General features: G+C 65.6%; 2 protein-coding genes across 4 annotated transcripts; one reads left to right on the forward strand and one right to left on the reverse strand.

The window, feature by feature from the left end:
• The first annotated feature begins 688 nt into the window (after window positions 1-688).
• AOC1 (amine oxidase copper containing 1) lies at window positions 689-3,957 on the forward strand. Its single transcript, XM_015852748.2, has 5 exons — window positions 689-734; window positions 1,333-2,903; window positions 2,996-3,284; window positions 3,362-3,494; window positions 3,580-3,957. Exons 2-5 carry the CDS (start codon window positions 1,358-1,360, stop codon window positions 3,853-3,855), a joined length of 2,244 nt encoding a protein of 747 aa, XP_015708234.2. The 5' UTR covers window positions 689-734; window positions 1,333-1,357; the 3' UTR covers window positions 3,856-3,957.
• A 131-nt stretch (window positions 3,958-4,088) lies between these two features.
• On the reverse strand, window positions 4,089-25,464 carry KCNH2 (potassium voltage-gated channel subfamily H member 2). Of its 3 annotated transcripts, XM_085540743.1 has the most exons (15): window positions 24,864-25,464; window positions 23,599-23,829; window positions 20,783-20,947; window positions 19,647-20,084; window positions 18,528-18,742; window positions 10,199-10,624; window positions 8,728-9,115; window positions 8,009-8,208; window positions 7,683-7,935; window positions 7,412-7,605; window positions 7,144-7,243; window positions 6,788-7,066; window positions 6,118-6,304; window positions 5,800-5,974; window positions 4,089-5,056 (listed from the first exon to the last, which is right to left on the reverse strand). In XM_085540743.1, the coding sequence occupies exons 1-15, from the start codon at window positions 24,937-24,939 to the stop codon at window positions 4,892-4,894; spliced, it is 3,492 nt and encodes a 1,163-aa protein (XP_085396869.1). In that variant the 5' UTR covers window positions 24,940-25,464; the 3' UTR covers window positions 4,089-4,891. The 3 variants fall into 3 exon arrangements, with proteins under 3 accessions (XP_085396869.1, XP_085396871.1, XP_085396870.1); XM_085540745.1 differs by lacking the exons at window positions 19,647-20,084; window positions 20,783-20,947; window positions 23,599-23,829; window positions 24,864-25,464 and having other exon boundaries at window positions 10,199-10,406; window positions 18,528-18,664; XM_085540744.1 differs by lacking the exons at window positions 18,528-18,742; window positions 19,647-20,084; window positions 20,783-20,947; window positions 23,599-23,829; window positions 24,864-25,464 and adding an exon at window positions 14,871-15,015.
• Window positions 25,465-25,489: the final 25 nt, after the last annotated feature.

Raw genomic sequence — 25,489 nt, forward strand, 5'->3', positions numbered from 1 at the left:
CTGCAGCCCTAAGACTTCATCTCCACCATGTACTGCTTGAAAGGAGGGCTGGTCCCATGGGTGGGGGACCTGAGCCCCTTGGGAGGTATTGATCCCACTGGTGTGGGGTCCTGGTCCCATCAGACTGGGGGTCTGACTGTGGGCTGGGGGTCCTGGTCCGACAAAGGGGATCTGGGCTCCATGAAGGGGATGGATCTGCAAAGGAACAGGGATCTCAGCCTCATGGGTCTGTGGGGACCTAATGTTATTGGGGACTCCAGCCCCACAGCTCCCGGCTCCCCTGGTGGGGATTCACACCACAGCCCCCTGCACTCTGCAGCATCATGACAGAATAAAATGGAGGCATGATTTCTGGGTGTGGGAACATCCAGTGTGCACCCTTTGATTTGAGGGGCATGGGGAAGGGATGGGGGAGTCGAGGCAGCACCTCCAGCGTCCCCCACCCCTTCCCCATGCAGTGTGACCAGGACAAAGCCACGGGCACGAGTGGGACAGTCCTATGCCTATCCCTGCTGTTATCTCTCCTGAACCTGGAGTTTGATCGCAGAAAGGCCATAAAGAGCGCAGCTCCCGGCGGGAGGGGGTGGGTGGGTGTTGTGCCCCTCCCCATTGGCACCGCCGCTGCTGAACCCTGTAACCCCGCTCCGGCCTTGACCTGGGGGGGCGGAGGAGCGGGGGGGGCGCGGTGAGGGCGGGACGGGGCTGGGAACGGGACAGAGCGGTACCCACACGAGGTGAGTGCGGGGAGCTCGGAGGGGCTGCCTTTGGGTGCCAGGGGGGTGAGCAGTGGGTTGGGGGGCTCAGCTTGTGGGGCTCCCCCATATCAATACTGCAGGATCTGAGGAGCCCCACAGGACATCCCCGGCCCCATGGAGCTGCAGCCTTGACACCCTTTTCTTGGGCATCCCCTTGGGGGTAGTGCATGTTGTGACCCCCCCCCCGGCCCCACTGCTGCTGCTGCTTTCGGCTGCCCCATCCCCATGGATATCATCACTGCTCTGTGCAAACCACTGCTGTGTGTTGGGCTCTACTCTGTGACCCCAAGCACCAGACCCCTGGGACTCCTCCACCTCCACCCCATGTGCTGCAGGAGCTCAGGGACCCCCTTCGCAGGGTGCCAGGGGTGGTGCAGCTGTGGGCACAACACCAGCCCTGAGGGGTGGGACCTTTTACCACACAGAGCACAGTGTAGGGTCAGCACTGGACTTGGGGAGAGGAATCCCTGCTCTGTGAGGCGGTGCTGGGTGGGGGTCCCGGAGGCACCGTGAGGCCAAGTGGTGCTTGATGTGGGGTTGGTGCTGGCACTGAGCTCCTATTGTACCCCACCCCCAGGCTGTGTCCTCAGGTGCCCATCACGATGCACCTGCTCTGCCTCACCTGGGTGCTGGCCACGCTGTGCCTGGTGGTGACCCACGCCGAGCCCACGGCCGCACAGCCAGACAAAGCCTCCATCTTTGCCGACCTGACGCCAGCTGAGCTGCGTGCAGTGCGGGATTTCCTGCGGGGCCGCCCGGAGTTGGGGCTGTCAGCACAACGCAGGGACACGCTGGCACAGAACACATTATTCCTGGTGGAGCTGCTGCCCCCCAGCAAGCGGGCAGCCCTACGGTACCTGGATGGGGACAGCCCCGCGCCCCGGCGCCAGGCACGCGCTGTCATCTTCTTCGGGGCACAGGCAGAGCCCAACGTCACCGAGTTTGTTGTTGGGCCCCTTCCACGGCCCCGCTCCTACCGCCCGCTTCACTTCAAGGGCGGCCGCACTGTGCCCTTTGCCGCGCGGCCCATGATGATGCAGGAGTACGAGCTGTTGCACCGCGCACTGGTAGTGGCCACCGAGCCGCTGTACCGCCTGCTGCGAGACAACACCGGCTTCTGGTACCACAACTGCACCCAGCACTGCCTCACCTTCTCCGACATCGCGCCCCGCGGGCTGGCGCCCGGTGAGCGCCGCACATGGTTCATCCTGCAGCGCTTCGTCGAGGGGTATTTCCTGCACCCCGTGGGGCTGGAGCTGCTGCTGGACCACAGCGATCCTGACCCACTCCGCTGGGCAGTGCAGAGTGTCTGGTACAACGGACAGTACTTCTCCAGCCCACAGGAGTTGGCCAAGCACTACGAATGTGGCACGCTGGCGGTGGCACAGCTGCCCGACCCTGCGGCCCCGCACCTCTTCTCCACATACATCCCACGTGGCCACTTCACCACTGGCACTGCCACCAACGTGCACGGGGCCAAAGTGTGCGAGCCGCAGGGCCGGCGCTACCGCCTGCATGGCAACCTGCTGGAGTATGGCGGCTGGAGCCTGGCCTTCCGCCTGCGCTCCTCCGCCGGCCTGCAGCTCTTTGACGTGCGCTTCAACGGTGACCGCATCGCCTACGAGGTGAGCGTGCAGGAGGCCATCGCCTTCTATGGTGGAGACACACCGGCCGCCATGCAGACCAAGTACATGGATGCTGGCTGGGGCATGGGCTCCGTCACCTACGAGCTGGCGCCCGGCATTGACTGCCCCGAGGTGTCCACCTTCCTGGATGTGCACCATCTGTATGACAGTGAGGGACCGCGGCGCTTCCGCCGTGCACTCTGCATCTTCGAGCTGCCCACTGGCGTCCCGCTGCGACGGCACTTCGACAGCGACTTCCGTGGGGGGTTCCATTTCTACGCGGGGCTGGAGGGGCACGCACTGGTGCTGCGCACCACCTCCACCGTCTACAACTACGACTACATCTGGGATGTGCTGCTGTACCCCAACGGCGTGCTGGAGGCCAAGGTGCACGCCACTGGCTACATCCATGCCACCTTCTACACGCCAGGGGGACGCCGCTATGGCAGCCGCGTGCACAGCCACGTGCTGGGCAACATGCACACGCACCTGGTGCACTACAAGGTGGATCTGGATGTCGCAGGTGTGACTGCAGGCACTGGGAACAGGGCTGCTGCTCAGCACTGGGGGACTCCCGGTGCTGCTGTCGGCAGCTGATGGCCTCTCCACTCACAGGCACCAGCAACAGCTTTGAGACAATGGACATCAGTTTCGAGAACATCTCCAACCCGTGGAGCCCCGGTGCGCGTATTGTGCAGCCCTGGTTGCGCCGGCAGCCGCGCCGCACGGAACGCCAGGCCGCCTTCCCGCTGGACGCACCGCTGCCCCGCTATCTGCTCTTCTCCAACCCGCGCCAGCGCAACCGCTGGGGCCACATGCGCAGCTACCGCATCCAGCACCACTCACACGCCGGGCGCGTGCTGCCTCGAGGCTGGAAGGAGGAGAAGGGCATTGCATGGAGCAGGTGGGGCCGGGGGCGGGGGGTGCACAGACCCATGAGCTGCCCCAGGGCTGACACTGTCCCTGACCCCCTCCCCAAAGGTACCACCTGGCTGTGACGCGGCACCGCGAGAGTGAGGCATCCAGCAGCAGCCTCTACAACCAGAACAACCCCTGGGAGCCCGCTGTGAACTTCGAGAGCTTCATTCGCAATGACGAGAACATCGAGGACCAGGTGATGAGGGGAGGGGGCTGCCAGGGGGTTTTGCAGGGGTCCCAGTGCAACGTACTGCACTGATGACTGTTATCCTTCTGTGCAGGACCTGGTGGCCTGGGTGACGGTGGGCTTCCTGCATGTCCCACACGCTGAGGACATCCCCAACACGGCCACCCCCGGCAACAGCGTCGGCTTCTTCCTGCGCCCCTTCAATTTCTTCGATGAGGACCCCTCGGTGGCGTCACAAGGTGCCGTCATCGTGCGCCCGCAGGACCCCAACTTCACACGCCTGGAGGTGCAGCGTTGGACCCCTGACAGCGCCGGGCCCTGCGTGGCACCAGAGCCCTTCTCCTACAATGGCACCTACTGGCCATTGTGAGCACCACGGAGGGGCTCAGGTAATGCCCCCTGCGTCATCCTCTGATCTGTGGGGCCGCGTGCACAGGGCTCCCAGTGCTGCAATATTGCATGGTGCCAATCAGCAATTGTCCTATGGCTTTTCTGTCCTTGCAGGGCCATGTGTGCCTATGCACCCCACCCATGGTGCTCTGCTTCCCCAGCCCAGGGGTCCCCAGCTGTGGCCCCCATCCCCGAGCATACCGCACACACACAACAGTCCTCGGTCTGCTTTATTGGGGTGCAGGACGGGGGCTCCTACTGCAGAAGGCGACATGCAGGGCGGTGTAAAAAGGCTGGGGGGGGCACACAGAGACCTACAGGACAACGGTACAAACACGGCACACATGGTGGGGGGCTGTGGGTGGACCCTGCCCATGCCCCCCAACTCTCCCCACATTGTGCGTGTGGCAGCACAGCGGGACCCCCCCCAACCCCTGTGCCGTGGGGAGGGAGCGCAGGGAGGGGACGATGCTGGAGCCACACGCTGCCCCATGGCGACCGCACGGCGGACAGACAAGGACACGCACCCACCCCACGCCCAGTGCACACGTGTGTTTGCACGGTGCACACCAGGAGCACACCCAGACACACGCAGAGTCACCGTAGGGGCAGCACATGGACACGCGGCCCCACGTGTGCACAAAGCAGACGGGGCAGAGGGCCGCAGCACACAGAAACACACGGACACGCATGGCGCACACGGAGATGTGTGTGCATCAGACACATCTGTGCACAAGGACAGGAGTGTGCGTCAGACAGGTGTGTGCACACAGAAATGTGCGCACGCACACTGCTCCGCTCCCCCATCCCCCCGCTGCATCACTATGGGGAGAAGGAAGAGGAGGAGGAGGAGAAAGGGCGAGAGCAGCCCACACCCGCTGCCACCGGCCCAGCCCGGGGTTAGGCCAGCTAACGCGGGCGCAATGTCCGTGGGGACGGCAGCCATGACCCCGGCGTCCTGGGGACGGGGTCCCACGTCCGTGGGTGGGGGTCCCGGCCCCGTCCCGCGCTGCCCCCTAACTGCCGGGGTCGGAGCAGTGTCTGTGCAGCGGCTGCGCAGGGGGCAGCGGGCCGGGCAGCGAACGGCGGCGTGGAGACGGCTCCAGCAGCAGCACCACGTCGGGGGGTGGTGGGGGACCCCCAGCGCCGCTCAGCTCTGGGGGCACTGGGAAGCTGGGAACCTGCGGGAGAGAGTGGGATGAGGAGTGTGGAGCACCGGGATGGGGTGTGGGGTGAGACCCTCCCGGGTGTGAGTTCTGTGGGGTATGGGAGAGAGCCGTGGGGCTGGAAAATGGTGCACGAGAGAGGGGCTGCCCCAAACCTGGGGGGCTCAACAATGGTTCCAGCTCACCATGGGGATGCAGGATAGGGCATAGCAGAAAGAGTACCCCAAACCTGGGAAACTCAGGAGTCACTCCAGCTCACTGTAGGGAAGGTTAGGTTTAGGGAACAGGGCATGGGACAGGGGCTGCCCCAAACCTGGTGGACTGAGCAGTGGCCCCCCAGCTTTCCATAGAGCTGGAAGATGGGGTTCAGAAAAAGGGTTACCTCCAATGTGGAACACTCAGCTGTGTCCCTGATTACAGTGGGGCTGGAAAATGGGACAGGAGAGAGAATCTGCCTCCAGACTTAGGGTGTCAGGAGTCAACCAGGCTCACCATTTGGAAAGAAGAAAGGGAAACGGGCCTAGGAGAGGGGCTGCCCCAAACCTGAGGGGCAGGACATTGGCCCCAGATCACTGTGGGGCTGCTGTATGGGACACAGGAGCAGAGCTACCCCACACCTTGGGGACACAGGAGTGACTCCAGCTGTGTGTGGGGCTGAAAGATGGGACACAAGAGAGGGGCTGCTCTAAACCTGTAGGGCTGCAAGATGCAGCATGCAAGCACCAGGCCTCTGCCCCCAAACTTTGGGGGTGGCTCACCTGAGAGAGCGGCTGGATGGGGGTGATGGGGAGGATGGGCTGCAGAGGGCAGGGGGGGGGACCTGGAGGCTGATGGGGGGATGACACTGTGCTGTAGGCGGGGGGCACAAGAGCAGCCTGGCGCTGCAGCAGCTGCATGATGGAGCTGATGTCCGTCGCCATCCTTGTCTCCAACCTGTAGACAAACAGTGATGGGGTATGCAGGGGGCTCCCTGCTATACAGCACTGCTTATGGGGTGGTGAGACCCCCCACCAGACCCCCCACCCATAGGGGGTGATCAGGTGGTCTGCCGGGGGTCTCGCCACCCCCTAAGTTACCTATTGAGCTGCTTCTGGAGGAGGTCAAGGCGCATCTCCACCTCAGAGCGCTGCCGGCGGCTCATGGAGGGCATTGGGATCCCAAGGGCTGCATGTGCAGGGATCGTGCAACGGGGCAACTCCTGGTACTGCCTCCCCCGGCTCTCCCCCCAGAAGCTGAAGATGTTGGAGACCCCCGAGAAGGCTCCTGGAGGAGAGGTGGAGGAAGGATTGGTGTGGTGTGGATGGCATCAAGGGAGGAGGAGAAGGGATGGGGGAGGAATGGGGATGCAGGAGCACGGGATGTGGGGATGCAGAAAGGATGAAGTGTGGGGGTGCAGGTGCTGCAAGGGGGGTGGGGATGCAGAAGGAATTGTGGGTGTAGGACCATGGCAGGGGGATGCAGGACTGGTTAGAAGCAATACAGAAATATGAGACATGGGGACACAGGAGTATGGCAGGGGAGATGCAGGAGCATGTGGATGCAAAACCAAAGGGGATGGAGAATCATGATGAGGGATGCAGGAGCAGGAATGTGGGAGCATGGGGAATGATGATGCAGGAGAAACAGGGATGCAAGAACATGCGGGAGGAATGGGGGTGCGGAGCATAAGATGGACCTTTGGGAGATGCTCTGCTCACACAGAGCAGGAAGCAGAGAAGCAAGAACTCTGCCATGCCCCGTTCCCACCTGAGAGGGGGTTGCACATATCGCTGCCCTCGCGCTCCTCAGTGTCGATGGCTGTAGGGGCTTCACCGCTGGGCCGGGGGCTGTGGAAGGGTGAGAGAGCAGCAGCCCCCGGGGTAGGTGCAGGGTGCTCGTCCTCATCGCTGGATGGGGAGCTGGAGGGTGAACTGCAGTGGCATGGCTCCCACTCTGCTGGCCCCCGCGGGGCTCCCGGTGCCTGGCAGCCCCTGCTCAGCCGCAGCGCCTTCTGCCCACTGCGTGGCTCCCCAGCAGCCTCTGCATCTGAAGGGGGACACACAGAGGGGTCACGCACCCCTCGGGGCTCCTGAGCCCCCACCCCCACCCCCCTGACCCCTCACCTTTCTCCGTGCGGCGGCGGAAGGAGAGCTTGCGTTTGCGCAGGCGGTTGAAGCCGCTGTCCAATTCATCGCTGCCCGGGGAACCAGGGATCATGTTGGTCTGCAGGAGGGGGCGGTGAGGGGGTGATGCCATGGACCCCCACAGGAGTGGGGAGTGGGCTATGGCACAGCGACGGGAACGTGTGGCACTATCCAGCGGTGCCACATCCCAGCCATGTCCCTGTGGTGTCCCCTCCCACCTCCACCCCCCAGCTGCTCCCTCCCTCACATCACGCAGGTTGAAGGTGATCTCCAGGCTGGACCAGAAGTGGTCGGAGAACTCGGGGTACATGTCCAGCACCTCCAGCAGGTCCTCACGGTGGATCTTGTGCAGATCGCAGTAGGTGAGCGCGCGCACGTCAGCGTTGGACTTCCCTGGCCGCGCGTACAGGTTCAGCGGTTCCCCAAAAATGTCATTTTTCCCTTGGGGAGGGATTGGGGCACCGGGTCAGCCCACGGTGGGGACGCACAGCCACATCACCACCCGGCCCAGGGCTCACCCAGGATGGCCACCACCACATCTCCACGCAGGATCTCGATGGAGCCGCGTGAGATGAAGTAGAGCGCGGTCAGCACATCGCCAGCGTGCACCAGCGTGTCCCCGGGCGGAGCGTGCGTCGTCTTGAACTTCATGGCCAGGGCACGCAGGCAGCCCTTGGTGGCTCCCTTGAAGGGCTTGCAGTTCTGCAGCAGGCTGCGGTTCAGGTGCAGGCAGATGTCCGCCTGCAGGCACTCAGGGAAGCCCTTCAGCACCTGCAGGGATGGGGATGCAGCGTCACGGCGTGGCTCGGGTGGCAGCGGGCACAGCGGGGCCAGCGGCACTCACCGCATTCATGTCGATGCCGTTGGTGTAGGACCAGGCGTGCTGGAAATACTCCTCCAGGCGCTGGCGCAGCGGGTTGGGGATCTGGTGGAAGCGGATAAACTCACGGACGCGCAGCATCTGTGTGTGGTAGCGTGCCGTGCCCGAGTAGAGGCGCTGGATGATGGCCGACACGTTCCCAAAGATGCTGGCATACATCAGGGCTGCGTGGGGTGAGGAGCAGTGAGGGCACAGGTGAGGGACAGCAGTGCCCCACAGGCCCCACACCATGGTAGGACCCACATACACTCGTGTACACACACAGCGGGCTCTCCATGTGCCCAAACATTAAGTTGGGAATGGCGTTGGGTTGGGGGCAGCCCTCGTGTGCATGCTCACACCTACACTCAGACAGATGGGTGCATGATCCACAGCACAGTCACACACACACATAGAATCATAGGGTGGCCCGGGTTGGAAGGGACCTGATGGATCATGAAGCTCCAACTCCCTTGTTGCAGGCAGGGCCACCAACCTTCACATTTAATACCAGACCCCAGGGCCCCATACAACCTGGCCTTGAACATCTCCAGCGATGGAGTATCTGCAGCCTTTCTGGGCAGCTCTTGCAGCACCTCCCCACTCTCACAGTAAAGAAACACACACATGTTCTGCCACCCCCGCTTAACTCCTGCCCTGTGGACGCCCCCCCAGCACACCCCCCCCACAGGCGCCTCACTCACAGCCGATGAGCATGACACAAATGGAGAAGATCTTTTCCGAGTTGGTGTTGGGTGAGACGTTGCCGAAGCCGACGCTCGTCAGGCTGCTGAAGGTGAAGTAGAGCGCCGTGACGTACTTGTCCTTGATGGTGGGGCCATACAGGGGGTTGCTGTCGTTCAGTGGCTTGCCGATTTGGTCGCCCAGCGAGTGCAGCCAGCCGATGCGCTGCCCCTCCACGTTGCCGATGGCATACCAGATGCAGGCCAGCCAGTGCGCGATCAGCGCGAAGGTGCACATCAGCAGGAAGAGCACAGCTGCCCCATACTCAGAGTACCGGTCCAGTTTGCGGGCTACCCGCACCAGGCGGAGCAGCCGCGCCGTCTTCAGCAGCCCAATCAGTGTGGTTGTCTGTGAAGGGGAGGGGGGCACTGAGTGCTGTGGGACCCCCACGGGAGGCCAGAGCCCTAGAACTCATCTGCTCTCCAGGCACAGAGAATCTGGGCTGCCCAGTCCAAACCAACTTTACCCTGAGCCCATCCCAAATCCAAACCAACCCCAACTCAATCCAACTCAACACCTTCCCCAACTCAACTCAACTCATCCCAACCCCATCCCCAACTCAACTCAACTCAAACCTATCTCCAACTCAGACCCCAATTCAAACTGTCCTCAGTTCAACCTCATCAAGTCAACCCAATCCCCAACTCAACCCCATCCCCAGCTCAACTCTATCAGCAGCTCAACTCAACCCAATCTCATCCCCATCTTAACCCAACCCAACTCTGAACTCAACCCCAAACCCAACTGAACCTTATTCCCAAATCAACTCAACCTTCCTAGCTCAACTCAACCCAATCCCATTCCCAATTTCACCCAATCTCCAAATCAACCTAATCCCATTCCCAACTCAACCCAATCCAACCCTGTCCCAACCCTGCCACAACTCAACCCAACCCCATCACCAGCTCAACTCAATCCAACCCAACTCTATCCCCAACTCAGTCCAACCCATCTCTGTCCCCAGTTTAAACCCATCCACAGCTCAGTTCAACTCAACCCCATCACCAACCCAACCCAATCTAACCCCATCCCCAAAGCAGTCCAATCCAACCCTGTCCCCAACACAACCCAACACCATCCCCAACCCACCCCATCCCCTACTCAATTCAACTCAACCTCATCACCAACTCAACCCAACCCAATCCAACCCAACACTGTCCTCAACAAAACCAAGCCCCATTCCTAACCCAACCCCATCCCCAGCTCAACTCAATCCAACCCACATCTATCCTGGACTCAAACCCATCCCCAGCTCAGCTCAGCTCAACTCAACTCAGTCTCATCACCAACTCAACCAACCCAACCCAATCCAACCCCATCCCCAAAGCAGACCAACCCAATCCTGTACCCAGTTCAACCCTATGCCATCCCCAACCCAGCTCCATTCCCAACCCATCTTCATCCCCACCAAACACAGTCCCATCCCTGTACCTCCTCAGAGCCAGAGCCAAAGATGAGCAGATCAAAGGGAATGGCGGCCACCATATCGATGAGGAACCAGCCCTTGAAGTAGTGGATGGCGATCTTGGCGGGGTGGCTCACCACCTCCTCATTGGAGTTGACGTAGGTGGTGCGGAAGTTGATGAGGATGTCGATGATGAACATGATGTCCACGATGAGGTCCACCACATTGAGGGGGCTGCAGGAGTAGCCACAGTTGTGCCGCTGGGCCTCCTCCTGGTCGTTGAGCAGGAAGGCGGCCGAGTAGGGAGTGAAGATGGCAGTGTAGATGACCAGCAGCAGGATGAGCCAGTCCCACACCGCCTTGAAGGGGCTGTAGTGCAGGATGGTCCATTTGTGGATGCGCGGCGCCTGCAGCTTGTACTCAGGGAGGACGTCGGCACCCAGGGACAGCACCTGGCCGGGCAGCAGCAGCTCAGCGCCCATCCCATGAGGCAGAGCCCCAACCCACAGGCTGTCCAGCCTGGGTACCCCTCCCCAGTGTGGTGGGATGCAGTGGGATGTAATGGGGTGCATTGGGACATAACAGGATGCAATGGGATGCAGCTGGATGCAATTGGATGCATCGGGATGTAACAGGATGCAATGGGATGTGGATGGATGCAGTGGGATGCAATGGGATAAAACGGGATGTAACAGGATGCAACACGGTGCAGAGAGATACAGCTGGATACAGTGGGATGCAGCAGGATGTAACGAGATGGAATGGGTTGCAAGATGAAATGGGATGCAATGGGACACAATGAGATGTAATGGGATGCAACGGGATCCAATGGGATGCAAAGGGGTGCATGCTGAGAGCAATAGAATGCAGTGGGGCACAGGGAGGCTCAGCGGAAGGCAATGAGGTGCAGCTAGGTGTGAAAAGATGCATTGGGGTGCAGGGGGATGGAGGGGAGCCCTCACCTTGGTACGTCCCTGCCTGCTGAAAGCCCCCACACCCCAGCACCACCCCCGGTGCTGCCCGTCGGGACCCATGGAAATTGGGGGGGGAGAGGGGGCCCGCATGCAATTGCTTCCCTCGGGGCATCTGTGTGAGGTGGGGGGCGGGGCAAACCCTGAGCTGTGCCAGCACCTCCCCGACCCCCGACCTTCCACATCCTCTGTGCCCCCCCAGGCCCGCACAGTACCGCGGTGGGATTCCGGGCCAGGGGGTCAGAAGGGCGGATTAGGAGCGGGAAACCCCCCCCGCACCCTCCTCCCCGCAGTGCGAGTCCCCGCGCCCCGGCACAGTGCCCGGCAGCAGCGCCCGTCCGTCCCCGCACGGGACCGATGGCACCGCGGGGGGAGGCAGGCTGGAAGCGAGGGGTAGGGAGGCTTTATGTAACCCCGGAGGGCGGACCCCCCTCTATCCCTTCACTGGTACCCAATGCCCCTCCCACCCCCTGGTTAGACCCAATGTTCCCCCCCCTCCGGTAAACCCCCCCGTACCTGCCGCTCTCGGCGCTGCCCTCCCGCCGCGTTCAGGCGGGCGCCGGGCATGGGGGGGCCCGCGCGGGGCGGGGGGGGCCCCGCGAGGTCCCGCAGCAGCTGCAGCAGCGCGGCCAGCATCCTCAGCCCGGGGCGCTGCGGGGGCCCCGCGCCCCCCCTCTCACGTCCAGCCTCGCGCCCATCGCCCCCCGACACCCCCGGCCCGGTGTTTCCACCCCCCCCGCCGAGCAGGAATTATTGGGGCGGAAATGTTTCCCAGCCTGCCCTGCTGCGCGGCCCCCGCCGCCCCCAGCGCCGGCCCCCCCCCGTTAACCCCTGCGCGGCGGGGGATGGGGGAGGGCTCCCTCCGCTCCTCGCCCGCCGCCGCCCCCCGCGTTCCCGGAGCGCTCCCCGCGCTGTGCAGAGCGGGGTGGGGGGGGCACCGCTGGGACCCCCCCGTACGCGGTCACGGTGTGTCCCCCCTCCCCCATCCGCTGCCACCGCCCCGCGCTGTGCTGCCCCCGGAGCTGCGGGGGGACCTCGGGGAGGGAGGACGGATCGGGGGCAGCGTCGGGGATGTCGCGATGGCGACACCGGGGACACAGCGGTGACATCACTGGGGACATCCCGGCGGTGACATCACTGGGGACACGGGGGCGGCTCGCTCTGCCCCGCGGCCCCGTGTCACCGCCGCCTCCCACGCGGGGATTTCCCCACCGCCACCCGCGCGTCCTCGGGAACCGCGTGACGGAGCGTGGGCCGGGGGGGGGCGAGGGGGTGGACGGCAGCTGCGCGCCCCTGCCGTGTCCCCAGGGCTCGGGGTGACGGCGCTGCCCCGGAGCGTCGGGGTCGGGGGGGGTCGGTCGACTCCCGGACCCTCCGCCCCACGGAGCGGCTCCGTACGCGGAGTGACATCGGCGCGCAGCCGGAGCGCGCACCCTCGGAACCGCCGTGACACCGACACCCGTCAGTCACGGTGACACAGTTACGGCGGTGCCGACACGCGGTGACACCAACACCGCCCCGGCACCGGCACGCGGCACCTCGCGCTCGCGGTGACGCGCGGCCGACACCTGCGGTGCCACCGGCAGCTGCCGCCCCGCGCCCCGCCGCCTCCGCAACGCCACAAATACCGCAGCGCCGCCACCGGGGGGGACAAACGCGCCGGTGCCGGTGGCCGGAGGGAGCTGCCCCCCGAGCGCGGCCGCGCTGACACCGTCTCCTGCCGGGACGCGACGCTCAGCGCCCAACACCGGGACAGGTTGGGCCTCTCCCACGAGAGCTCTGGGACCGGACACGCAGAGCCCACACCGAGCCCGCAGCTGGGCCGTGTCGGTAGAGACACCCCCGGGCCAACCACCGGCACCGAGCACGGCAACCCCCGCCCCGCCGTGCGGCTCCTGCAAGGACAGCAATGCCCGCAGCACCCGGAGCCTCCAGTACCGCAGCACAGCCCCACAACACCCCATAGACCCCCAGCGCCCCACGGACCCTGTGGGACCCCATGAACACACAGACCCCAACAGCGGTGGCACCCAAACGCCCGCATGGACCGTCAGTGTCTGTGGTCCCCAATTGGCCTCTCACAGCCACAGCACCCACAGTGATCCCAAATGCCCTGTCATGGCCACGGCACACAGACCCCGGGCACCGTGGGGTGCTCTGCACTGTCAGCAACACCTGACGGCAGGGCAGGACCATGGCACCCAACAGCCAACAGCAGAACAGCACCCAGTGACAGCAGAGCACCCAGCAATGGCACACACACTCAACCCTGGTACAGCACCCAACATCAACACAGCACCCAACATCAACACAGCACCCAACATCAACACAGCACTCAACACCAGCACAGCACCCAATGTCAGCACAGCACCCAATATCAGCACAGCACCCAATATCAGCACAGCACCCAATGTCAGCACAGCACCCAACATCAACACAGCACCCAACATCAACACAGCACCCAATGTCAGCACAGCACCCAATGTCAGCACAGCACCCAACATCAACACAGCACCCAATGTCAACACAGCACCCAATGTCAGCACAGCACCCAATATCAGCACAGCACCCAATGTCAGCACAGCACCCAACATCAACACAGCACCCAATGTCAGCACAGCACCCAATGTCAGCACAGCACCCAATATCAGCACAGCACCCAACATCAACACAGCACCCAATGTCAGCACAGCACCCAACATCAACACAGCACCCAATATCAGCACAGCACCCAATATCAGCACAGCACCCAATGTCAGCACAGCACCCAATATCAGCACAGCACCCAACATCAACACAGCACCCAACATCAACACAGCACCCAATATCAGCACAGCACCCAACACTGGCCCTGACACCCGAGGCTGGCACAACACCCAGCACTACGCCAAGAGCCAACACAGCACCCAACAACACCAACACGACACCCAACAACACCAACACGACACCCAACACTGGCACAACCCCCAGATGCCGGCGCTGTCCCCGGTGCAGTGCCCGCTGTTGGCAGCTCCCCGCACACCCGTCCCAGCGGTGCGGGTGGCAGCACATCGTGCCGTACTCACCGCGTTGAGCTGCGGCGCGGTGCCCGGCACAGCCGTGCCCGCCATGGGCGATGGGTTTGGGGGCACGGTGGGGTGCTGCCCTCAGCACTGCGGCAGCGGGGCGGGATGGAGGCAGCCCCGTGATGGGGTGACGTCCCCGTGGGGCGGTGCGTCCCCCCCTCCTGCAGCCGAACCCCCACCCGGTGACGCAGCCGTGGAGCAGCCCCAGCACGTGCCACACAGGTGGGGGGCGGGTGCTGCGCTGCGAGGGCACCGACGGCGCCTGATCGCTGGGGGCTCAGCTTTGGCGCTGGGAGCCGAGGGGTCACCGTGAGCTGCTGATGTCCCCTCCGTTCCCTCACGGCCCCGTGGGAACAACGTGGGGTTCTGCTCCCATTGGTCACGGCCCTTTGGGGCCGGGATGGGGGTTGGGGGGTCCCGACCATCCCGAACATCTCAAATCCGGTCTGGGCACCGGGATGCTCCGTTATTGGGATGCATCGGGATGCACAGACACGGGGATGCTGAGGAGCCCCCCGCGGCCCCCCGCCCTCCTCTCACCTCCCGCTCAAGGAATCAGCCCCAGGACCCCGCTGCTTTCTCGGGGCGCAGCCCGGACCCCCGGGGCTACGGGCAGATACCGCGGGGACCCCCCCGGCCCGCACCCGCCGCCCCGCACCCACCTCCTGTGCCACCAGGCTGGAGATGCGCACCGCGCGCCGAACGCGGCCGCTCTTTCGGTCCCCGTCGGGGCGGTCGCCGCCATCGCGCCCCCCCGGGGCCATGGCCGCTTTCAACGGGGGGGATCTGCGGCCGCCCCCCCGGGGCCCCGCACCCCGCTCTGTCCGTCCGGCGCTGCCCCGCGCTCTGTGGAGCTGTGAGAAGCGCGGCAGATGGAGCGGGGCGGCACGGCCCCCCCCACCCCCCCCGGCCCCCGCCCTCCGCCGGGGCTCCATCCCTACCCCCCCCGCCGCGCCGCCCCGCCCCGCGGCGGCAGCGGCTCCGGAGGGACGGAACGGCACCGGGAAACTGAGGCACGGGGCGGGGGGGGGGGGGTCCCGCGGTACGAACCGCCGTAAGGAAACGCGAGGTGGGGGGCGGGGGGTGGAAATGAGACCGGGGAGGGGGGAGGGGGGTCGAGAAAAGAGATGGAGACGAAGGAGAGGGGGATAGGATGGGGGCAGGGGTGGGCACAAGGGCAAGGAAAGGGATGAGGATGGGGACGGGGAAAGGGTTATATGGGGAAAGGGACGGGAGTCGGGATGGGAATGGGGAAAAGATGAAGAAGGGGACGGGGATGGGAATAGGAATAGGGAATTTGAAAGGGATAAAGGGTAGGGATGGGCACAGGGAAGGAGGCAAGAAAGGGGGCAGAGTTAGAAATAGTGAAAGGGAAAAGGATGAGAATGGGCTGGAGAAGGATAGGAGTGGGGATGGGATGGGATGGGATGGGATGGGATGGGATGGGATGGGATGGGATGGGATGGGATGGGATGGGATGGGATGGGATGGGATGGGATCGGATGGGATGGGATGGGATGGCACCGAGCAAGGGGACGGGAAGAGGACGGGGACGGCTGCCCGCAGCTCCCCTCCGCCGCAGGCGCTTTCCGGCACCGCTGCCCCTGGCTGCTGCCCAGCCCCGACGGGGACACACAGCTCCGCATTCCCCGCTTTATTTCCCGGAGCTGTCCTCAAATCGCTGCCAGCCCCACAGCGCTGCCAGCCCCACACAAACGCACCGCAGGCACCTGGCACGGTCGCCTACCCCCCCCTCGGGGCACCGCGCCCCACACCGACCCCATCCCGCATAGGACCGCGCGGTGCCCGCAGCCCGCGGGCGGGAGGGTCCGGACTGGGGGTCCCAGGGCTGCCACGCAGCGCCCCATCCCCGCGCCGTGGGGCGGCCCGGAGAGCGGTGACCTTGACGGAGCTGCGGGTTTCCGTCATTGCGGCTGATTCACGGTGCCACCGCCCGGGAGTCCCGGTCCCCCCCGCCCCCCCCGGTGCCACACCGCGCCGGGGACGCGCTCGGCTCGTTCGGACGGCAGCGATGTCCGAATAGCTCCACAACCAGCGCTCCATCACGCACAATAGGACGGACAAAGCGAGTCCGCACCCCGCATGCAGACACCCCCGGCTCCCCCAGTACCCCCACAACACCCGGTACGACCCCTCGGCCTCCTCCATCCCGGCCCACCAACGGCTCCCGACAGCAGCGCTCGCCGTGCCCCATCCCCGCCCCCGGATCACAGCCCGGCTGACCCCCCCGGCCCCCGCCCCACGGCCGCGGGGTGATGCCGGGCCGTGAGGGGGCTGCGGCCGCGCTGCCGTCCATCTGCCCATCCGGCGCCGCAGCTGTCGGCAGGACGGGATTAACGCGAGGGGGATGAGAAACATCCGCGGCCTCGTCGTTAATTACACGGCGGGGATGATCAGAAGGCGCCGCTCGTTAACGCACCGCGGACCCCCCCCCACGCCCCGAGAGGGCTCTGACCCCTCACCGCGCCACGGGAGCGCAACCGGCGGGGGGGGAGGGGGGAGGCAGAGCCGACAGCAGGGCCGGGGGCTCCCGGGGGGGTCGGTCCCCATCGCCCAGCACGTGGGTCGGCAGGAGCGAGTTCGGGGGGGGCCGCTCCGCTCGGGGACCCCAAGCGCACAGCTGCGCCCAGCCCGCGCCCCCCCCCCAACCCCGCAGCGGGGCGGGCACAGCGCTCCCCCGAGCCCGCGGCCACGGCGGCTGTATCTTCATTAGCGGGAGCGGGATCAGGCCGTAATTAAGCAGCAGCAGCAGCAGCCGCCTTCGCCCCGCAGCCAGATGGCGGTTACACAACGTGCGAAGGATCAGCGGAGCTGCGGGAGCGGGGTGCGGGATGCGGCACAACCGGCACGGCCGGGAGCGGGCAGCACCGCATGGCACGGCACGGGATGGCACGGCATTGCCTGGCACAGCATGGCACGGCATTGCATGGCATGGGATGGCAGCATGGCACGGCATGGCATTGCCTGGCACAGCATGGCACAGCATGGCACGGCACGGGATGGCACAGCACGGGATGGCATTGGCTGGCACAGCATGGCACAGCATTGCATGGCATGGGATGGCAGCATGGCACAGCATGGCATTGGCTGGCACAGCAGGGCACGGCACGGCACAACACAGCATTGCATGGCGTGGCACACTGCAGCATGGCACGGGACAGCACCACGTGGCATAGCACGGTGCTACATGGCATGGCACCACATGGAACAGCACAGAGCAGTGCAGAGGGTGTGGGGCACAGCACAGCCCCACTGCTGTAGTTCCCGGCCCACACTGCCCACCCAACCACACCCCAGTGTGGGTCTGCGCTGCCCTGTGGGGCTTCCCATGGGGTGGTGTCTGACCCACATCGGGACTATGTCCAAGGGGGCTGTGCCATGAGCCACGCGGTGTCAGCAGCACTGGGAGCACCTCGGTGCCATGGGTTGGGGACATGGGGCGCATGGGGTGGCAGTGGGTCACTCCATCAGCCCCGGTGTCACCAACAGCTCTGCCACCACTGTGACCTCCAGCATCATCCCATGACTTCCACCATCATCCCATGACGTCCAGCACGGCTCCAGCAGCTCCAACACCACCTCGCATCCTCCAGTGCCAGCACACAAGGTCCACCATCACCACGAGTTCCAGCCAGCACCGCCCCACCACTTCCACTGCCACCCCATGACCTCCACCATCACCACGTGAGCTCCAGCATCCCCCACTAGCTCCAGCATCATCTCCAGCTCCGCCATCAGCCCATGAACTCCACTGTCATCCCGTGAGCTCCAGCATCACTCCATGATCTCCACCATCACCACGTGAGCTCCAGCATTCCCCACCAGCTCCAGCATCACCGTCAGCCCTCGACCTCCACTGCCACCCCACAACCTCCATCATTGCCCCACCACCTCCACCAACACCCCACAGCCTCCGGTGTCAGCACATAAGATCCACCATCACCACAAGCTCCAGCATTACCATCAGCTCCACCGTCAGCCCATGACCTCCACCACCACCCCACCAGCTCCAGCATCACCCCACGCCCTCCACCATCCCCATCAGCTCTACGATCGCCATCAGCTCCATCCCCATCAGCTCCATCATCACCATCGGCTCCAGCATCACCATCAGCTCCAGCATCACCATCAGCTCCACCATCCCCATCAGCTCCATCATCCCCATCAGCTCCATCATCACCACCAGCTCCATCTCCATCAGCTCCATCATCACCATCAGCTCCATCAATCAGCTCCACCATCCCCCCATGTTGTCCACCCCCCCAGCTCCAGCCGTGCCCCGCAGTGCCCCCACTCACCTGGGTGACCTTCTCGGTGACGTTGTGGGTGCGATCCTTCAGCTTGGTGGGGGCAATGATCTCCTTCTCTCCAGACGGGGCCCCCAGGAAAGCGTCAGCTTTGAAGTCCACGAAGTTGAGTGTGATCTGTGGGATCCTGCTGATGGCGCGGTACCGCACCAGGTCGGAGTCGGACGTGGAGTTGAGCAGGGTGCTGCGGATGTTGTTCATGGCCCCTGGGTCAGGAGGGGGGGAAGGGGGGGATGCAGTCAGCCCTCGCCCCATGGCGGGGCCGTATCATTTACAGCTAATGTAATTATTTCCCTCTCCTAATGAGCTTAGTGGCTTAACAAGGCGGCGGCTGTCCCCTCCCTTTGTTACTGAGAGGATGCTGGGGCTGGAGGTCACGCAGGGGCACGGCAAGCGGAGCACAACGTGGGCACCCTTCATCCCCGCTGCTGGATGCTCAGTGGGGCCTCAAGCCATGCTGTGGGCAGTGCAGCACATTACAGCGATGTCCAGCGTGGCAGTGATGGGCAGTGATGGGCAGTGATGGGCAGTGATGGGCAGCCCTGCTACACTAACGAAGCACCCACAGCTGCGGAGCCGCCCGTGGCCTGACGAGCTGCTGGACCTAACGAGCTCAGCAAGATGTCCTCCCCGGGGTGTGGGGCAGCCAGGAGATGTGGGACACGTGGATGTGTACAGCCAGGTGGGGGGTGTCAAGGTGTGGGGGAGGGTGACATGGGGCATCTAGATGTGGGGCAGGGAGGCATGGGGCAGGCAGCTGTGTATGGCCAGATGGGGGGTGTCAAGGCGGGAGGGGTGTCAAGGGGGTGTGACGGGATATCCAGGTGTGGGGCAGCCAGAGACGTGTGGATATGTATGGCCAGATGTGGGGGGTCAAGTTGTGGGGTAGGGCGGCTCTGGAGGTCCAGGTGTGGAGCAGACAGATGTGAGGCCTGCAGCTGTGTGGGGCCAGACGGGGGGTGTCAAGGCGTGGGGTGACGCGGGACATCCAGATGTGGGCCGGGGTGACACGCTGTGCCCAGCTGTGACCCATACAGCGGAGCCGCCCATGGGACGCATCGCCCCCCCCCCGACGGCGCAGCCCCCGTTCCCCCCCACCCCTCCCCGTACCGGTGCTGGCTCCGCGGTGCATCCCGGTCCCGGCGCTGACGTGCCGGCTGTGGCTGCGCTTGTCCCCGTCGCCCCTCATGGCCTCGATGTCATCGACGGAGGACGCTCGGCGCACGCTGTGGCAGCTCTCCCTCGAGCGGCTCCGGGCCAGGCTGCCGTCCGAGAAGGGCGCGGGGCAGAGGCGCTCGGCGAGGGGCGACGAGTGGGTGACGGGCGGCTCCGGGGGCGCGTCGCCGTCGTCGGGCTCCATCAGCGCCCGCTGGTCGTCGGGCCGCGCGCAGCCCAGGCAGCCGTTGTCCAGCGAGGAGCTGCTCGGCTCCGCGCCGCGATCCGACACGTCCACGATGACGGCGTCGGGCGGCTCCGGCGGCAGCGACTGTTTGCTGCCCGACAGCGCCAGCAGCGCCGGCAGCTTCAGCCGGAAGGAGCGACTGCGGCCTGCGGTGGGACGGGGGGGAGGGGGGGGGGGGTCACTGTGCAGCGGGGAGATGGGACCCCCCTGTATATGGCAGAGCAATGGGGAGCGGTGACCCCGTCCCTCTGCCCGCAGGTGACCGTGCCATGCCAGGCAGTGAGCACAGAGTGGCACAGCACGGGGGGGGGCAGGGATCCCTTCCCAGGTCACAGCGCCGTCAGTGACCCCTAAACAGCGGAGCACCGTGGGGCTGTGACCCCCCCCCCATCCCAGAGCCGTGGGGAATGGTGACCCCTAAGTGACACAGCACCACGAGGGGCAGCGAGCCCTAAACATCAGAGCTCTATGGGGGCTGTGACCCCCCCCCCATCCCAGGGCCATGGGGAGCAGTGATCCCTGAAGGGCACAGCACCATGGGGAGCAGGGACCCCCCACCCCAGGTCACAGCGCCATGTGAGACCCCAAACATCAGAGCTCTATTGGGGCTGTGACACCCAGTCATTGTGCCACGGGGAATGGTGACCCCTAAAGGTCACAGCACAGATAGGGACAGAGACCCCCCCATCTCGTAACACCACGGGGGCTGTGATCCCCCCCAGTCCCTGTGCCACAGGGAATGGTGACCCCTAAAGGTCACAGCATCACGGGGGGTGGTAACCCCCCCATCTGGCAGCACCATGGGGGGCAGTGACCCCCCTCAGGCAGCGCAGTGGGGCCGCACCTGCCGGGATCCAGGCGCCGGGGGTGACCCAGTGGTTGGTGTCTGCGGGGGGGGAGCGCGGCCCTTCACTCTCCATCACTGCCTCGAAGTTGAGGATGAACATAATGACGGCTCCATCCTCGTTCTTCACCGGCACCACGTCCACGAGGCACAGGAAGCAGCTTCCTGCGGGGGGGGGAAACTGAGGCAATGAGGGAAGGGGGGGGGGAACCCTCAGCCCCTCCCGCACCGCGCCGCCCCCCGACCCGGGGCTGCTCCTTTGCTTTGCGTTCCGGGAGGGGTCCCCGCAGCCCCCCCCGCTGCGCTGCGAGTGGGCGGTGTCTGTGTGTGTGTAGGGAGGGGTGGGATTATCGCCCCCCCCCCCCCAACTGCCGCCCTAATCCCGGCTGATCCCCCACCCCCCACCGCCCCCTCCGCCCCATCTCTCACCGTGAGGCGGGCGGGGCCCCCCCGGCCCGCAGGGGCTGCGCCTTTTGGCACCGCACGGAGCAGCGGCGATGCCTAAATATGGCCGCGGGCAGCATCGGGCCGGGGACACCGCGGCCCCCCCGTGTCCACCCCGCGTGTCCAGCCCGCCCCGCGCCCGCCCCGCCGCATCCAGCCCCGCTGCGCCCGTCCCACCCGTGTCCATCCCACCCGCGTCCCACCCACTTACAGCCCCCCCCGCGCCTGACCCACCGCGCTCGCCCCACCCGTGCCCATCCCATTCCCACCCATCCCACTGGTGCCCCCCCCCCACGTCCCGTGCCCACCCACCACCCGGGGATGGAGGGAGGCACAGGGAGGGACTGGGGGCTGCGAGATCCCCATGGGGTCCGGCTGTGGGCTGTGGGGTGGGGGTGCCTCCAGCACAGCCCCCATGGTGGGGTTGCACCCCGTATCCCTGTGCCCCCACCCCATGGAGCTCTGCTCTGGGGCTGTGCTGCTCCATCAGCTGCACTGGGGGGCACAGGGGGCACCGGGCACCCCCACTGTGAGCCGGGCAGCCCCACATGGCCCTGTGCACCCCACACTCTGTGCACCCCACACTGCACACAGCACCCGAGTGCTGCCCACCCCGCCCCCCCCCCCCAGCACCATGGGGACACCCCACAGATGGGCACCGTGTGCCCCCCACAGAAACACAGCACAGCAGTGCTCCAGGATGCAGCAACTGAACCACGGCAGCATGGGGGGAGGGGGGCAGCTCTGCTCTGAGACCCTCCTGGCACCTGGAGCGCACTGACCCAATGTTCACCCTGCCCCATGGCCTTGCAGCATGGTGACTGCAAGGACAGCTGCAGCGTTAGGTTCCCATGCAATAAAAATGTGGCTGCAGCACGAGGTCACGGTGCAGAGTGGGGATGTCTGCAGAACAAGGCCGTGATGCAAAGCAAGGCCGGCTGCAGCGTTAGGTTACCGTGCAACGTGAGGACAGCTGCAGCTTGAGGAGCTGCAGGGGGCTGCAGGCTGCAGGCTGTGTGCATGGCTGCAGCTGTGCCATGCTGGGCACCGTGGGACCATGGCACTGCAGTGATGTGCAGCCAGAGTCCCACCCTGTCAGAGCAGTGGAGCTGTGTGCAGGGCCAGGACCCCCCGAGCACCCCCAGACCAGGGGTGGGCACAGGGCTGGTGGGACAGAGGGGTCCTGCAGGCTGGGGGGGCACAGCAGAGTTAAAGGCAGCTGCCCCCCCTGCTCCATTCTCTCCCCCCATGCTCTGCAGGCTATAAATACCCCAGGAAGCACCGCGCTCCCCAGGGACACGCGGGCAGCTCCGCGCCAGCCGCTCCGGCACCTGCTGCGCACCCGGGGCACCCGCTGGCCCTGCTCAGTGCCAGTGTGGTGACATGGCACGGCACAGCACAGCACAGCATGGCACGGCATGGCACAGCACAGCATGGCACGGCATGGCACAGCATGGCATGGCACAGCATGGCACAGCATGGCATGGCACAGCACGGCATGGCACAGCATGGCACAGCATGGCATGGCACAGCACGGCATGGCACAGCACAGCACAGCATGGCACGGCATGGCACAGCATGGCACGGCATGGTATGGCACAGCACAGCATGGCACAGCAGGCGCAGCACCAAAAGGACAGCACCAGCATCCTCCCATCTGCTGAGCACACAGCTGCCAGCCAGCACCGGGCAGAGCCAATTAGCCGGGCACTAATGAGCGCTGCTCATCAAGCAGCCGCGTGCATCCCAGCACCGTGTGGGTCCAAAGTGCACCCGCGGCCAACCCTGCTCTGCAGCGCCGTGTGCTGTGCCTGGCACTGCCAGGACCGCAGCTGCCCCATAGCGGGGTCGTGGGGGGGCAGGTTGGCAGCGTGCCCCACTGCCCTCATGCCCCAGTGCCCGACGTGGCAGCTGGGAGTCAGAACTGGGGCTCAGTGCCGCGTGGTGGTAACAGCTGTGCTGAGAGCTGGGACACCTGCTGTGGGAGCACAGGGCCTCCGTGGGGCAGCCCCACAGCCCCAGCGGGGCCTGACCACAGACACAGCTGCACCCATGGGAACAGCGGGCAAAACCCTTTATGCAGGGAGGGATCCCAAAGTGGGTGGGGGGCTTGGAGTTTACAGGCCGGGTGTTCATGCAAACCGAGTCCCCATGGGGAAGCGCAGTGGGGGCCGTGCAGCCCCATATGGACCCGGGGGGGGCAGCAGGGCGCTGTGGGGCACGGAGCCACCACGGAGTGGGGCAGATGTGGGGCACACATCCTCACAACCATCGCCTGATCCCGGCCCACAATCCCGCACCTCAACCCCCACGTGCTGGAGGTCGCCCCGCAGCACCCCCCGCCCCTCCGACCCCCACGTCACGGCGCTCACCGTCCTTGCGGTAGAAGCAAATCTCCACCTTGCGCTCCTCGGAGCCCAGCAGCGCCTGGGCGATCTGTGCGGCCGCGCTGCGCTGCGTGCGGGGCCCGTGCAGGAAGTCGCAGGTGCAGGGTTTCTGCATGACCTCGGCGCGCGTGTACCCGCACAGCTCGCAGAAACCATCGTTGCAGTAAATCACGGCGCAGTTCTCAACACGCGCGTTGGCGATGATGAATTTGCGGCCTGGAGGGGGCAGGGGGCAGCTCTGGGGGGGCTGATCCCAGCAATGAGACCAGCCGTCCACACATCGAACCACACAGATGTCCTTCCTTCCCTCCATCCATCCATCCATCCATCCCTCCATCCCTCCATCCATCCATCCATCCATCCATCCATCCATCCATCCATCCATCCATCCATCCATCAACCCATCCATCCTCCATCCATCCCATCCACCCATCCCACCATCCATCCATCCATCCATCCAACCATCCATCCATCCATCAACCCCATCCATCCATCAACCCATCCATCCTCCAACCAACCCATCCATCCATCCTCCCTCCCTCCATCCATCTCTCCGTCCATCCATCCCATCTCTGGGGACCACCCCGTGGTTCTGCCCCTCACCCCCCCACACGTTGTCCCCAAAGGACCCCATCCCCATCCCCATCCCCATGCTGCTGGCACTGCCACATCCCACTGTGCCCCCCACCCCAGGGCTGCGGTGATGGGAAGGGCAGCGTTCCCCAGCCACCACCTGCAATGTGACACCCGTCCATCCCACCCCCCTCTGGCCCCACATCCTCACACATCTCAGACCCCCCGCTGCCCCCCAGCTCCCCCCACTTGCCCCCCAACCAGGCTGCCCACAGACAGACACGGAGATGGGCACACACGGGGCCACTGCAGCCTCACCCCCATGGGACCACCCCCACCCCCAGCCCGAATTGCCCCCCACACCCCACAGCCGCACTGGACCCGCACGGCCCCCAACCCCTGGCAGCACCCAACGCCCCCCAGCATCACCAACCCCCAAAGCCCCCCCGGGATCATCCCCAACCCCCCAGCGTTACCAAACCCCCATCTTTTCCACAGCCCCCAGCCCCCCAACCCCTCCCTCCCATCCCCAAACCCCCCGGCCCCACCAACTCCTCTCCCAACTCCCCCCTCCCCCGGGTCCCCCCAAACCCCCATTTCCCCAACCCCCCTCCACCCCATCGAGATCCCCCGATCCCCCCCGCGCCCCCCAGCCCCGTTCCCCCCCCCGCACTCACTCTGCCCCTCGAACTTGCGGATGATGGTGTCCAGGAAGGTGTTCTGGGGGGCGACGTGCCCCCTCCGCACCGGCATGGCGCCGGGCCCATGGGCAGCGGCCGCGGCGGCGGCGGGGAAAGGGGGGGGGGGGGGCGGGGACGGGTAGAGGTGGGGAGGTGGGGAGACGGCCCCGCTCTGCGCCGCTGGGGGTCCGGTGCCCTTGAGCCAAGGACGGGCGGTGCGGGGCGGTGCGGGGCGGTGCGGGGCGATGCGGGCGGGGCCGGGCGGGCGCGCAGGGGTTAAAGCCGAGCCCAGCCCCCCCGCGCCCCGCTCCCCCCCGCCGTTACCCCATGGCTACACGGTGCGGGGCAGCGCGCGGGGCTGCGGGTGGCGGTGCGGGTGCCCCCCCCGCTAGCAGCTCAGCGCGCACCGCAGCATCGGCCTTATTTAGGCACGGAGGCGGCCGGCCGGGGGGTGATTTATCACGGCGCCCCCCCCCGCCCCTTCCCCACCCGGCCCGGCCCGGCGCCGCGCGGTGCGGTTCGGTTCTGCTCGGCCCGGCGCCCCGCAGCCCCCGGCGTTGCCCCGCAGCCCCCGGCCCGGCCCGGTTCAGCCCGGCTCGGCCCGACCCCCCCCCGAGAGCTGC

Source organism: Coturnix japonica, chromosome 2, assembly GCF_054131305.1.
Source record: "Coturnix japonica strain WE chromosome 2, WE-NBRP24, whole genome shotgun sequence".
In the NCBI taxonomy this organism is placed as follows: domain Eukaryota; kingdom Metazoa; phylum Chordata; class Aves; order Galliformes; family Phasianidae; genus Coturnix; species Coturnix japonica.